Source organism: Sciurus vulgaris (assembly GCF_902686455.1).
Source record: "Sciurus vulgaris genome assembly, chromosome: 3".
Classification (NCBI taxonomy): Eukaryota; Metazoa; Chordata; class Mammalia; order Rodentia; family Sciuridae; genus Sciurus; species Sciurus vulgaris.
This window is the reverse complement of record NC_136463.1, coordinates 154,623,836-154,637,599: the sequence shown is the minus strand read 5'-3', so window position 1 is coordinate 154,637,599 and position 13,764 is coordinate 154,623,836. Positions and strand designations below refer to the sequence as shown.

Genomic DNA, 13,764 nt, shown 5'->3' with positions numbered 1-13,764 from the left:
GGAAGAAGCCAGGTCTTGCTCCTGGTGGATGGAGAAGGTAGAGGGCATGGACCTAAGCAGGACTTCTTCTCTTTCAGCAGTACTGTGGTTAATGTTATCCACCCCCACAAATGGGTTTTGAACTCGATCGTGCTTTTAAAGGTTTATCATCTTTTCGGAGTTGCATATTTGACATCATTTTTCATTCCCTTGTAGTCTCTACAAATGTTGAGACCTCATGAAGGGCCTCCATGTGTAGTCATTGTGCTCAGTACTGAGAACACACGAGTGTGGTACCTGGCCTGCCCCCAGCAAGCTTATGATCATATGGTTTTCCATGTTATTATTATTATTATTATCATCTCCTGGTCTTCTCAGCTCCTTTCCCTCTATGGGGTCCTTTAGTACTGGACAGGCAGTCCAGTACTTCTTTCTCTACATTGATTTTCAGGGGCAACAGGATTCACACTTTGGGCTTTAAGCAAATGACTTCTGATTCTGTCTTTCTAAATTGGACTCTTGTAATCACATACCTGTATTTCTAATTGCTTTTTAAATATTTCATTTGGCTCAAAATGTTTTGAAAGTTTATATTCATTAACTTCCATATAAATCTGTTCCTTTCCCCCTTTTATTTCCTGTGCCAGTGAACGATGCTCCCTCTCTTACCCATAGAGACAGGTTTTTGTTCCTTCACAACTCAAGCCTAATCAGTCACTGCTCAAGCACAGACATCCTAGTGTCTTCTAGAATCTAGAGGATTCCTGTATTGCTTCTGACCTCACCTACCACCAATTCGATTCTACAGTCTTACAAGCAATTTTCTTTCTAAAAATTAAATCCTGCCATATCACTTGTCACTAAAAATCATCCAAGTCCTTCCCTTTGCTTACATGTCAATGTGCAAATCCTTAGAATGATTATCAGTCATTTCCCAGTCTGGTCCTTGACTACTCTTCCAGCTTCATCTGCAGTGACAGTCCCCCACAAAGCCACCATTCTAGCTGTCCTTAGCAACTGACCGGCTTGGTACATTACCACATAAGCCCACTTTCCTATTCTTCTATGTCTAGTTCCTTTGTCTGGGACCACGGGGACCACCTCTCCTCCTGCTCACCTGGAGAAAGCCATCCTCCTCTATCACCTTTCTCTAGTCATCATGTAGTCTCAGCTCATGATTCCTCCTCTCACAACATTTCCAAACTCCCTAAATAAAGATGGCCTTCCCCAGCCTTCTCAAGGTCCCCGGGGCATGCTGCTATAATGTACTTTCCACCTTGTATAATTGGTTTATTTCTCCCTCTGGATTCTATTCCTTGAAGGCAGGACTCCATGCTGCATTTCTTTTTTTATTCTCCCAGTCCCAGCACCTAGCACTTAATAAATATTTGCTAAATGAAAGACAGAAGTTGATGCTTGGATAAAAAAATAAAAATGCAATACATTTAGTTAACCTTACTCTTAAAACGTTAAAGTAACTCATGAGAGCCCACTTGTGTATCCAGTCCTGTGCCTTATAGAGATTGATGCCACAAGGCCCTGGCACTGAGGTTAAGGAAGGAGCCTCAGTGACGTTTGGCACTTTGAAGACCATTTTCTTCTGGAACTTACAGGAATATGGACAGGTTTTACCTTGTTTTATTTTTTTTTTTTAACATCTAACCTTATTTATTTATTTCAATTGACAAATAAAAATTGTATATATGCATACTGTATATGCAATTTATATATTTTATATAGTATACAACATATAAAGTTGCACGTTTCTTTTCAAACATCAGGTAGATGTTTGAAAACTGAGCACCCACTCTTAGAAAGAAATATGTTTTACCTATTTTCACTCCCAATTTTTTCTAATCTTAATTACTTTAAGATCATCTACTCCCACTCCATAAAAACTAATAATTGCCACTAAATAAATTAAAGATGAGAAAACTAAAAATAAATGTAGAAACTAGAAGAAACTATTAATGAAGATCAAAGTGGGCTGTGTATCTAAATGAATTTCACTGACTGATGTGGGGGACGGGTTAATAAAGATGTTAATAGGAACTCCCCGGGAGCTTTCAGCAGCGCTCCAGAAGCGAAACAGTAATGAGCCCAATCTCGGTTCATAGATTCGGTGATCGCTGGTGGCTTCATTAGCTGTAGCAAGGGAGGGCTGCCTGAGTCCCAGGGTAGGGACGGCACTCACATTACATTTCAGAAACACGTCACCAAGCTCACAGACTTGAACATCAAGACTGGGTGGAAAGACATAATCATGTAGAAATGGACTTAGAATAGTGACACAGGCTGGGCCCCACCATAGGACATTGTCCTAATCACCAAATCATTACCATTGCCATTTGACAGTTGAGGTAATATGGAACACTGCTAACTTAGACTTCAAAGAGACTGTAAGTACTGGGTCACCACTTACTGACCAGGTGACCTCAGTAAGACGTATACCTCTCAAAACTTCAGCTCTCCTTTATAAAGTATGGATGATAACAGTGCCCTGATTTGATAGGGTGGTGATGAATCAATGTAAAATAATGCTTCTCACTGTTAGTACTCAATAAATAATAGTTAATATTGCCCAGTAATAAGGTCAGTAATAACTATATATGTTTTTTTTTTCTTGGGAAAGCAAACAGAACAGGAATAATTTGAGTCCTAGAGGGTACAATTGGAATTTGAAATCAAATTTCATAATTCCTAGTCATTGGTTTTGTTTCATAAATATCTATTGACTACCTATTATGTGCCAGTTAGAGGGCATGTATAAAATACTAGAAGTGATGAAAGTGGTTAGGTTTGGTCTGTAGAAAATGCTGCTGCTCTTTCCACCATGCTACCATCTTGGGTGAAATAAATGAAGATAACACAAATGCTGCTGCGATTTGGTGGCCCTTACTGGATATTCATTATGTAGTAGGTAGTTAACAATGATTCTCCCAAGGAAGGGCCCTGTGCACGTAGAGTGGGTCAACATCTCACAGCAGTTCAGGTGTGAGGAGCAGAATGGACAGACCATTTGACAGGGACAGCCTTGACAGAGACGGCCTTAACATGCACTCAGACTGACTCAGGTAGATGTTTGAAAACTGAGCACCCACTCTTAGAATATGGGAATTCAGGCAACATTCAGGCTCAAGCAAGCAGAAACGAAAGACAGTTCTGTTGTCAGGAGGCACACCTGATATTCAGAAAGAGGCCAAGCTTTTGAAGGAGCTAAATATAAAGAAAGAGGCAGCATCAGTTCTCACACCTGTCATTGGATCTGCACCATGGTGAGTCACTGAGCAGCTGAACTTCTACACTGAAACAAAACAAAACAAAACAAAACAAAAACCACAGGAATTGGGGCTGTGGCTCAGCCCCAAAGGCACTTGCCTAGTATGTGCCTAGTATGTGCGAGGCCCTTGGTTCAATCCCAACACTGGAAAAAAAAAAACAAACCCTAACTTATCAAACACCTACTAAAGATTAGGCACCATAGCAGATGCAGTTCAATAATTTCATTGTTTTCTCTGCACTGTCCTACAAAATCAGACATGGACACAACATGATCAATGGAAAAAGAACAAGGTTGGGATGCAGATTTGACCCACTTCCAAACAGGAAATGCCTCTGTGAGCCTGGGAGGCTCACATCTGTAAAATGGTGTTACCCTTTCTAGCACTGACCTTGGCATGCAGTAGTAGGGATTAGCAGTTATGTATACTAGAAAAAAAAAAATGCATATTGCTATATTGTATATTTATGTCATATATGCATATAATTATGAACATTGCCTGCATAAAGGGAGCATCTTTTAAATGATAGGATTTTGCAGATTTGGTAACTGGAAATAACTTCTTCAAGTTCCGCCAACAGTAAGGGGGAAACTCGGACTTTCCATTCCATATGAGAATCGATGCCCCTAGTTAATGCCTTGTCTTATCAGTATTTTTCTTCTTAGTTCAATCCACTGAATAACTCACTTGGCTAATAGCTCATGTGACCAAGCTGATAACATGCAGATGCAATCGTAGGTTGTGTTCGTAGCAAACACATACAGACTTGCTCAGAACCCTTTGAACCCAAAGCATAACAGTTTTTTTTTGTTTTTGTTTTTGTTTTTGTTTTTGTTTTTTTTTTACTCCAGTGGAGTCAAAGGCAGTGAAATTCTCATGCTGAATTTAGTCAAAATTAGACATTCTAGGAGTGAAAGCTGTGCTGCTATAAGATTGCTGTCTTATGTCAGTATTCATTCCATCCCGGTTATTTCTTGCTTCCACCTGGTGGTCAAAAGTTGAAAAAGCAAGTCTATCAAAAAACTGGGCGTCGCTACCTATCAAAAAACTGGGTGTCGCTGCCTATCACTGGCCATGGGCCTATCACTTATAGCCCATCTGATTCTGGTCCCTGTGGGGCTTTTTGTACTGCTTTTCTGCCTTTTGATTTCCACTAAGTTCCTCCAGTGGAAAAACTTCCCGGGTGAGGTGTTCTTTCCTGGGACTGAAAGAACGGGGCTAATCCCGGATGCATCCCTGTGGCGGAGCTCACGTCACAAATCAGGCGTGATTTTCAGCAGATATTGCTTTAAAAGTTCGAAGGCCTCTGTGGACTCTATTCCCTTCTCTATGGGAACAGGCATCAAAGAGACAGGAGTAAAATGCTTTGCACGCACATCAGGAACTAATTGCCAATTTGGCAAATGCATTGACTAATATCAGGGGCTGTTATTTCTAAATCCTCTCCTGTCCTTGACCCCCAGTATCTAGACGTAAACTTGGAACCATTAGTGGAGAAGGATAAAGTCTTCTGGTGCCTCAAATGGAATTGAGAGGGATTTAAACTCAGCGCTTTTGAGTGTTGTGAAATGAACTCAGCAGTGCATTAATGCTAGGATTTGAGCTCACCCAGCATGAGCGCTTTCAAAAACCGTGTTTAGGGAAGCAAACAGAGCCACGACAGACCTTTTCAGGGGAGCAAAAGGAGTTGGATGAAACAATCAATGACACATTAAAAACCACAACTGGGCTGCAATCATGTGGGCAGAAAAAAAGTTTCTCTTTATCACAGGATCTTTGCATCTAATGAGATGGTGACTGGACTAGGCAGCCCCTGGAGGAGGGGGACCTCCATTTACTTGAGCTGAGATGTGTCCAAATATTTAGTTGATCCTCTGAAAAGCCCTACATGATTCTGTAGCACATGGATCTTTAAGGTATGATCTTATCAGGTCTCCATGGCCAATGGGAAAACCTATTGAATGGGGATTTGGAATAGAAAAATCAGAAAATATCATGATGAAAAGTACAAATGTCTAAACCTTTTCTCTTAGAGTTAACTATTTTAAATGTCTTTCAGATTACTTAGTTTAGGACCAACAACTTCCCAGTCGATGCCTTGTCTTAATTGGTTCTAAATGGCTGTTTGCTTTCACCCATTGTCCCCATGGTGAAACTTCTGTTGTGTGGACTGGCATGTTCTCTGTCTAGTGCTTGAGGTTCAAAGCAGAGCTTGACCTGAATGCATTTTCTTGGGCATGGAAAGGGGAGTGAAGATGGTTGAAGGAAGTTTGCAAAGTTGTCTAGAGGGCTCCACTGTTCAAATCCTTGCTACTGTCTATATTAACAGATTTTAGCCAACATGAATATCCAGTTTGCTAAGCTTCGGGGCTCTTCTGAGCCACAAACCAACCCCTTCCCAGATAAGGCATCAACTGGGCCTTTAACCTTTTCAAATTGGCTGAGAGTAGAATCCTCTCCAGCATTTGGGTCTTTATGATTGCTTCTGTGCTCTCTTAAGCTGGATCACCAAAATTTCTCCCTTCCCCCACTGCAGGAGGCCAGCACAGCCCCAGTTCCCCGCCAGTTTGATTAATGTGTCTTGACTAATTGTGTGAAAGATGGCAGCCCTTTAGCAAGTGTGACCAGTTTATTGTTCAGCCAATCACGGGCACCTCAGTTAGCATGTGAAAAGGGGGTGTGTTGTGGGGGAGGGGGAGTGTTCTGGCGGCTGAGTCAAAGGAGGAGCATTTTGGGGGGTCACGAGCAACACCCACTTCTTTGAGGGGATGTTACTATGCTCTACTAAACCTGTAAACCTCGTACTCAAAGCACTTTTTTTCTCCTCCCTCTTTTTTCAAGATCTTTTTTTCCCATGGTGCAAGCAGGCAAGACACGGGCTACTCTGCAGATGGAGTTCACGTTCCAGGGTTTTTAATATTTCACTTTTATATTTCTGTTAGAGAATGATCCCGCTGAGCGTCTGGGAATCCAGGCTCGTCAGAACCCCCTCGCTGACACTTGGATATATTGCTCTGAAAGCTATCCCAGGAGAAAAGATTAAACAAAAAAAGGCCTACTTTTCAAAGCCTACTTCTCAATCTGCCCACATCAAAATAAGACAACTGGCCCTTTGAAGTGGAGGACACAGAGTTCTCAGCCAGCTTGCTTAAATGGGGAGTGGGAGAGAAGGAGAGAAAGGAAGGAAGGAAGAAAGGAAGAAAGAAGGAGCCAGAATCTAAAATGATACACCCCTTTCACCTTGCCAGATTTAATCAGGCACAAGAGTTTACACTGTAGCTAGAAAGCTTACCACCCTGCTGATCAGAGATCCAAGAAAACAGGTAACAGCAGAGAAATCTTAAAGCTGAGTCAGCACCAGGTGAGTTATCAAAACTGTACAAATAGAAACTGTGTTGTCCTCTTAGATAGAGAGCCCAGACAAAGCAGAGAAATGGAAAAGTGGATGTGGATGGACCTTGGATGGTTCTCCCAAGTTCAGAGCAACTGAATTCTCTCAAAATTACATTGGCTGAAGAATATATTATAAACCCAAACAACTCTACCGCACAAAAATAATAATCCAATTGAAAATGGACCAATGACCTGCTGAGATATTTCTTAAAAGAAGACTACAAATGGCCAACAAATACATGAAAAATGATCAACATCACTGATCATCAGACTGATGCAAATCAAAACCACCATGAGATATCACCAAACTCCAGTTAGAATGACTATTTTCAAAAAGACAAAAAATAACCAGTCCTGGGAATGTAAATTAGGACAGCCATGATGGAAAACAGTACGGAGGTGGTTCCTCAAAAAACTAGAAATAGAATTACAATCCCGCTATATATATTCACAGGAATTAAAATCGGTATGTCAAAGAGACATCTGCCCTCACACGTTTAATGCAGCATTATTCACAATAGTCAAGATATGGAATCAACCTAGGTGTCCATTGACAGGTGAATGGGGTTTTCAAATGTGTTATATATTCATAATGGAATACTATTCAGCCATAAAAGGAATGGGATGCTGTCACTTGCAGCAATATGGATGAAATTGGTGGACTAAGTGAAGTCAGCCAGGCTCAGAAAGGCAAATAACACATTTTCATTTTTATGTGGAAGTTAAAAAGTTGATCTCAGAGAAGTAGAGAATAGAAGAGTGGTTTCCAGAGCCTGGGAAAGGGTGTGGAGGAGGGAGGGATGGAGAAAGGATGGTCAGTGGGTACAGGGGTGTAGCTGGATAGGAGGAATCGCTTCTAATGTTTTGTAGCACGGTAGGATAACTATGGCTGGCAACAATTGCCTAAATTTTTCAAAAAAGCTAGTAAAGAAGATTTTTACTACTCCCAACACAAAAAAGTTTAAATGTTTGAAGTGATGGATATGTCAATTACTCTGATTTGATCATTATACACTGTATGCACATACTGAAAAATTGCATTTTACCCCATAAATATGTATAATTATTGTGTTAATTAAAAATAAAAAATAATTTAAAAGACCGAGTTCAATTTCAGTGTTCTTATTACTATGTGGAATGAAAAGGGAAGGAGTGGAAATCCTGTCCATAATGGTGTTAACACAGTTCCAACTGAAATTTTTCCTGACTCCCTCTCCCCTTCAGTTGCCCTTAAATTGCTGGAGTTCACGTGTGCGGAAACAGCAGCAGCAGCAGCTCAGGGCCAGGGATGGGGGTGATTCAAAAGGGGCTTAGTGATTCACATGAGGGATGTTTCTGAAACACTGATCTTGATGACCTTTTAAAAACATATTCCTTATGATTGAGTTGTTAATAGTACTGACCCAGTGCCCAAAATATGATGAACTCTTAAGACTTGCAAAGGCAGGATTAGACATCTTGGTCCTGGCTAAGGTTACCACTCCCTTCTTTCTATAAGCTCAGCCAGGCTCACAGTCACAGCCTCCAAGCCCATGGAAGCGGCACTCACAAATAGGCACCCTGCTAAGAAGGAGGACCACTCAAAGAGTGCGAATGAATGAATTAAACTAAGCTCCAGAGATCCAAGAACGCACAATACTCATCCCCATAGCCTCAGCACCTCTCCCAATGCCTAGGAGATAGTAGGTACTTAACATTTTTTTACTTATTTGAATTAAGTTGAAACTTACTAGAAAAACAATGCAAAGTGTGAACCTAGCCGGTGTTGGGCCTGGAGAGTTTTCTTTGTAAATAAAAAATTGCACAGTACTTTCATATGACAGTAAAATGAAAAAAATGCAACTCACTTCTGTTTTTGTATAGCACAGATATCTTATTTAGCATAGAATTTGGCAGGAAGGCATCTTGGCCAAGTTTCTAGCATTGTTATTTGCAACAAGACATTCAGTATTAAGGATCTCTACTTATTGCCTGGACCAACCTGAAACCCAAATGTTTGAAGTTTGGGGATACAGCACATGTGTTTACCACAGCAGCTTTGTTTTGACATCAGGCAAAATGTTTTCTGTGGCTCCAAACTTCTGTTTGCATACATGTTAGAAAGCTGACGAAAGTTAGGGGTCCCACCTTCACTCAGATGGAGAAGAGAGTGGACAGGAAGAAATAGTTTCAGTTTGCTACTTGTGTATTACAGAGTTGGGGACCCAATCTAATCTTAACTCTATTTCAATGTCTTTCTTATAAAAGAATCAGGAAATAGGTGAACTGAACTCCATCTTTGCTGTTAATTTCACAATACAAAGCACTCTTTGTGGCCAATGCTTTCCTGACATTGCTAATTCCAAGCATTCAGAGGTTTGGATTGATATTACCTGGATTGTAGTTAGGTAGCTTGGAGACTCCAGGCCAAGTGTCCTCTGTAGGGACTCCCAACACCTATATTAAAGACAGAGAAAGACAAAGAAAGGTTGGCGAGAAGACCAGGAGAACAAAGCAGGTACAGAGACATAAACGACGGATCAGGGAGGAGTGGGGAAGAATTTGATTATGTCACAACACGCCAGCTAATACATATGAGAAACTGTAGTACTGCCAACAACAGGCAAACTCCAGTATATGCCTATGGTCTGTGTGTCTTCGCTAACTGACTTGTTATTGAGGCAGGTCGCACATACAGTTTTGTTTAAAGTCATTCTCATCTTCAAATATTTATTGCATGATCACCATGCATGAGGAGGTCATTTTAGCAGTCAGGGTATAAAGAAGCCGGAGTGACTGTCCCTTTGCCTTACATCAATAAGCATACTGACAGAAGACATTTGACAGCTTTAATTATGCCTCAGCACGAACATTCAGCTGTTCCCCATGTGCTCAAATTAAGAAGGATTCAGATTACTGACCTTTAGGCAGTGGAATGTTGGCTAAAAATGACCCCCAAACCTAACTCCAGTCCTTTCTACCAAATTCATCTCATTGGCTTGTTCTCTTTGTGTCCAGCAGTCTGAAATATAGCATTTGGTTTTTCACTAGTGAATTGTAATGGTAACATCACTTGAAAAAGAGCTGGCCTATGCATTAGATGGACAAATCAAAGCTCTTGGTTTTAAATTAAGATGCTCTATGCCAAAATAGATTTTGGGTGGCGCTGTCCTAGTAAGTTCCCCTTTAGGTTTCTTCTTCCCATTCTTTTAAGATGATCGTAAAAGCCCACAGCCAAAAAAGCCCACAGCCAGTTATACCTGGGAGTCTGAAGAACACTGTTTTGTGAAATACTAGTAAAGCACTTGTAGCTTCCATTACACTGCCATAGCACAACTCTTCAGAGAAGCACATAAGGATTAATCTTCAGAAGCATCGCACAGAGTCTGGTGGATCCATCTGAATAAAGATGCTGGTACAATTTTTATGGCAGGAAGTTAATTGCCCAACACTGACAGTGTAATCAATGAGGAATCCAGAATCTTAAATCTTTCACTTTGCTGACTAGGACTCTGGCTGAGATGTCTACTTTTCCAGCCTGTTAAGCTTGTCTTTAAACAAAAGACACTAAAGTGCTATGCTATTTTCCCTCGTACAATATATATATTGTAAAAAAAAAAAAAAAAAAAAAAATTTTTTTTTTTTTTTTAAATCATGCCACCCAGTAAAATCGTCCTGCTTTGATCCATTCTCTAAACAAACCAAAAAGCGACTGAGGGGATTATAGGCTTTTCCTATCAACCACCCTGAGCCTGAGGGAACACTCAGAATCCTGGAATCCATTTTGAAAAACCAACTGGATTAATTCTTCTTTTGTGGGAGAAGGCCAGAGGACAGGAAGCTAATTCTTCTTTCTTAACCTACCATCTCATGTATTTGCCCAGATGCAAGTGTAAACAAGTGGGTGTGATTCATGTGCACCCATTCATCTTCTGTTGGCTAGCAAAGCACCAGGAAAAGAAAGCAAAGATCAAGAAGAGGAAACAATACAAAAGAAATAACAACCAGGTCCATATTCTCTCCAAGGTGAACGTCACCAGACTTGTAGGTTACTTTGTATTGTGTTTCTTGCCAATGAAACGGATACCAACGTTATGTTAAAAGCTTTAGGCTTAAGATTTTAGAAGTGTAAACAAAAATATTCAATATACTTTATTTGGCAATGTGATGCTCAGTTTCTATTTGAAAGTTAGAGAACTCTTTTTCACTTGGGAAAATTACTAAATCTCATCTTCATTTTCTGGAAAACTAGAACTCAAAAACTCGCTGATTTTCTCTTTTCCCATGGGCAGTTAAAGTTCTGGGTTTTAGACAGAGCCAGAGGGGCTGTTTATCTGTCTTCATTGGAATGGAAACTAAAGGCATTTTGATGAATGGATTTAAAGTTTGCATAGTTTATTCTGATTTTAGAACTGAATCCATGATTATTTGCAAAAACACTAAAAAATTTAGCTTTTTAAAAAACACTTCAGAAAGTGTCGACAGCTACAACTTTAGATGTAAACACACCACGTGTACATGAACACACACCCACAGACCAAAAGATGGCAAAATAAATATTCAGCACTTCTCATTTTGTCTTTATTCCTAAGAGTGAGATCTAACTGTAGAGAAAAGTGTGGTTAGAGGTTGGGAAGTTTAGAATGGGTTCATTGATTTCAAAGAAGCAATTCCTACATCAAATATCACAGAACCTCAAATAGCTCTCCTATTTTTATATGTGTAGACCACATGTAGTAAAATACAAATTCAGGAACCATTTGTAATTTTCTAGCCTATTTCCTAGGCAACAAAAGTAAAAACAGACAAATGAGATGACATAAAACTAAAAAGTTTCTGCAGAGAAAAACCAAACAATAGAGTCAAGAAGACAATCTACAGAATGGTAGAAAATATTCACAAACCAAGCGTCTGGTAGGGGATGTGGAAAAAGAAGGAAATCCTGTTATTTTCAGCAATATGGATAAAGCTATAAGATGTTAATTAAAACGAGCCAGAAAGACAAATGCCTCATGATATCTTTGTATGACCTTCTTTAAAGAAGGTCAACTCAGGGATGAGGAATAGATCGGTGGTGACTAGGGACCAGGGTTGGGAGTTGGGGAGATGTTGGTTGAAGGATGAGAAATTTCAATTAGATATGAAAAAGGTCAAGAAATCTACTGTACAAAATGGTGAGTAAAGTTAATATATTGTGTTCTTGAATAACATGGAGTAGATTTTAAGCACTCTCAATACACACACACACACACACACACACACACACACACTATGTGAGGTGATGCATAGTTCAACTGGCTCAATTTAGCCATTCCAATACATATTTTATTTAACTTTTAATTAAAAAATTTTTTGTGCCTGTGAGGTATGGAGAACTGAACCCAGGAGTCTTCTACCACTGGGCCACACGCCTAACCCTAGTATCAGCAGACCAGCCTCCAAACTTGTGATCCTCCTGCCTCAGCCTCCCAAGTCACTGGGATTACAGGCTTGCACCACAGTGCCTAGCTCCAAAACATCTTTTAAAACATCATGCTGGAGCTAGGGTGTATCTCAGTGGCAGAACAATTGCCTAGCATGCATGTGATCCTGGGTTTGATCCCTAGCACCACAGAAGAAAACAAAAACAAAACAAGAAATATATCATGTTGTACATGAGAAATAAACACAGTTTTTATCTATCAATCAAAAAGAAAAAAAAAAATCAACCCAGACCCAGAGCACATGTCCACTGTACTCAGAGGTATAGTACGGCCATACGGATAAGCTTGTAGACATTGTGATGTCATCAAATGTAATGCTAGTGGCTTCAAACAATATCCCCAAAGGTCTTTTTCCCCCTTATGGCCTTTTTGCTGTGACTTTATCTGTGCAAACTTGTATATGTTGAAACTACTCTGGGAGATTATTTCCTTACCTATAAAAATGAAAAACTTGAGCCCAAAGTTATATGGTCTCTTCGTAGATGTTCTTTCCCACATTCCCTGTAAACACTTCCCTGATGGCCCAAATTTCAGTAACACATACTAGTTACAGCCAGATTTGACATATGGAGACCAAAGTGAAATACTAGTATTATTATCAATAATAATATGATTAGCACTTACCAGAGGCCAGGCACTGCTCTAAGGAAAAAATAATTCTAACCTGGTTGAGATGCAGTGATACAAAGGTCGGCAAAGCTGCTGACTCGTGATCGTCTCACTTTTCCTCAGAGTGTGGAACTACGGATGTGATAACCAACTACTTGAACAGGACCGTGAGGAAATGAGCTTTAATGACTCTGACCTCCTAGCACCCATAATCCACAGTTAAATAATACAGAACTATATCTTCTGGAAGGACAGGTTGAAAGTCAACAGTGAGCTATGCACCTACACAAACTTGAGAAAAAACTGAGGGAAAAAATCGAATGAACAGAGAATATTATGATAAAAATTCACAGGAGCTATAGTGTTCTCTTTGCACTTTGTTTAGAGAAGTCACAGAGTCAGAGAATCAAATACGCTTGAAGACTCTGAACCCTGGAGCCAGGGGGGTTGGATACAGACTTTCTCTAATTCACGCTTGAAGTTGTGTTCACAATTCCTGAGTCCTGACTTCAGGCCAGTGATCTCAAATATGTCCACTTGTTTTAAATTTGTAGTGAGTTATCATAAATGTCAAAATAAAGACCCTTTCACTTCCTGAAGTGTGATAAAGATAGTGGTAGATGTGATCATGGCTTCTTGGGCAGGACCTCTTGGACCAATGTGTTATTTCTGTGGCCTCATTATTTATTTATTTATTTATTTATTTATTTATTTATTTATTTATTTATTTATTTACTTTTGGTGGGGGTACTGGGGATTCAACTCAGGGACAATCAACCACTGAGCCACATCCCCAGCCCTATTTTGTATTTTATTTAGTGACAGGGTCTCACTGAGTTGTTTAGCACCTTGCTGTTGCTGAGACTGGCTTTGAACCCACGATCCTCCTGCCTCAGCCTGCTGAGCAACTGGGATTACAGATATGGGCCACCTCGCCCAGCACCTTATTCTTTTTCTGGTACTTTATGTCCAGATTCAAGTCTAGCATCTTTCATTTTCCGAACTACCTAACACTTCCTTCAGGTGCCCAATGTCACTTA

The 13,764-nt window shown here is 40.1% G+C and overlaps 1 protein-coding gene across 1 annotated transcript in view; it reads right to left on the bottom strand.

Annotated features, from left to right (window-relative positions):
* CDK15 (cyclin dependent kinase 15) overlaps positions 1-13,764 on the bottom strand; it is a gene marked incomplete at its 5' end in the record, with an annotated part of 87,501 nt that overhangs the window by 25,429 nt on the left and 48,308 nt on the right. Inside the window, one exon of the mRNA XM_079130681.1 lies at positions 9,026-9,089. Within this exon, the coding sequence (XP_078986807.1) occupies positions 9,026-9,089 (64 nt within the window). The remainder of the gene's footprint in view (positions 1-9,025; positions 9,090-13,764) is intronic.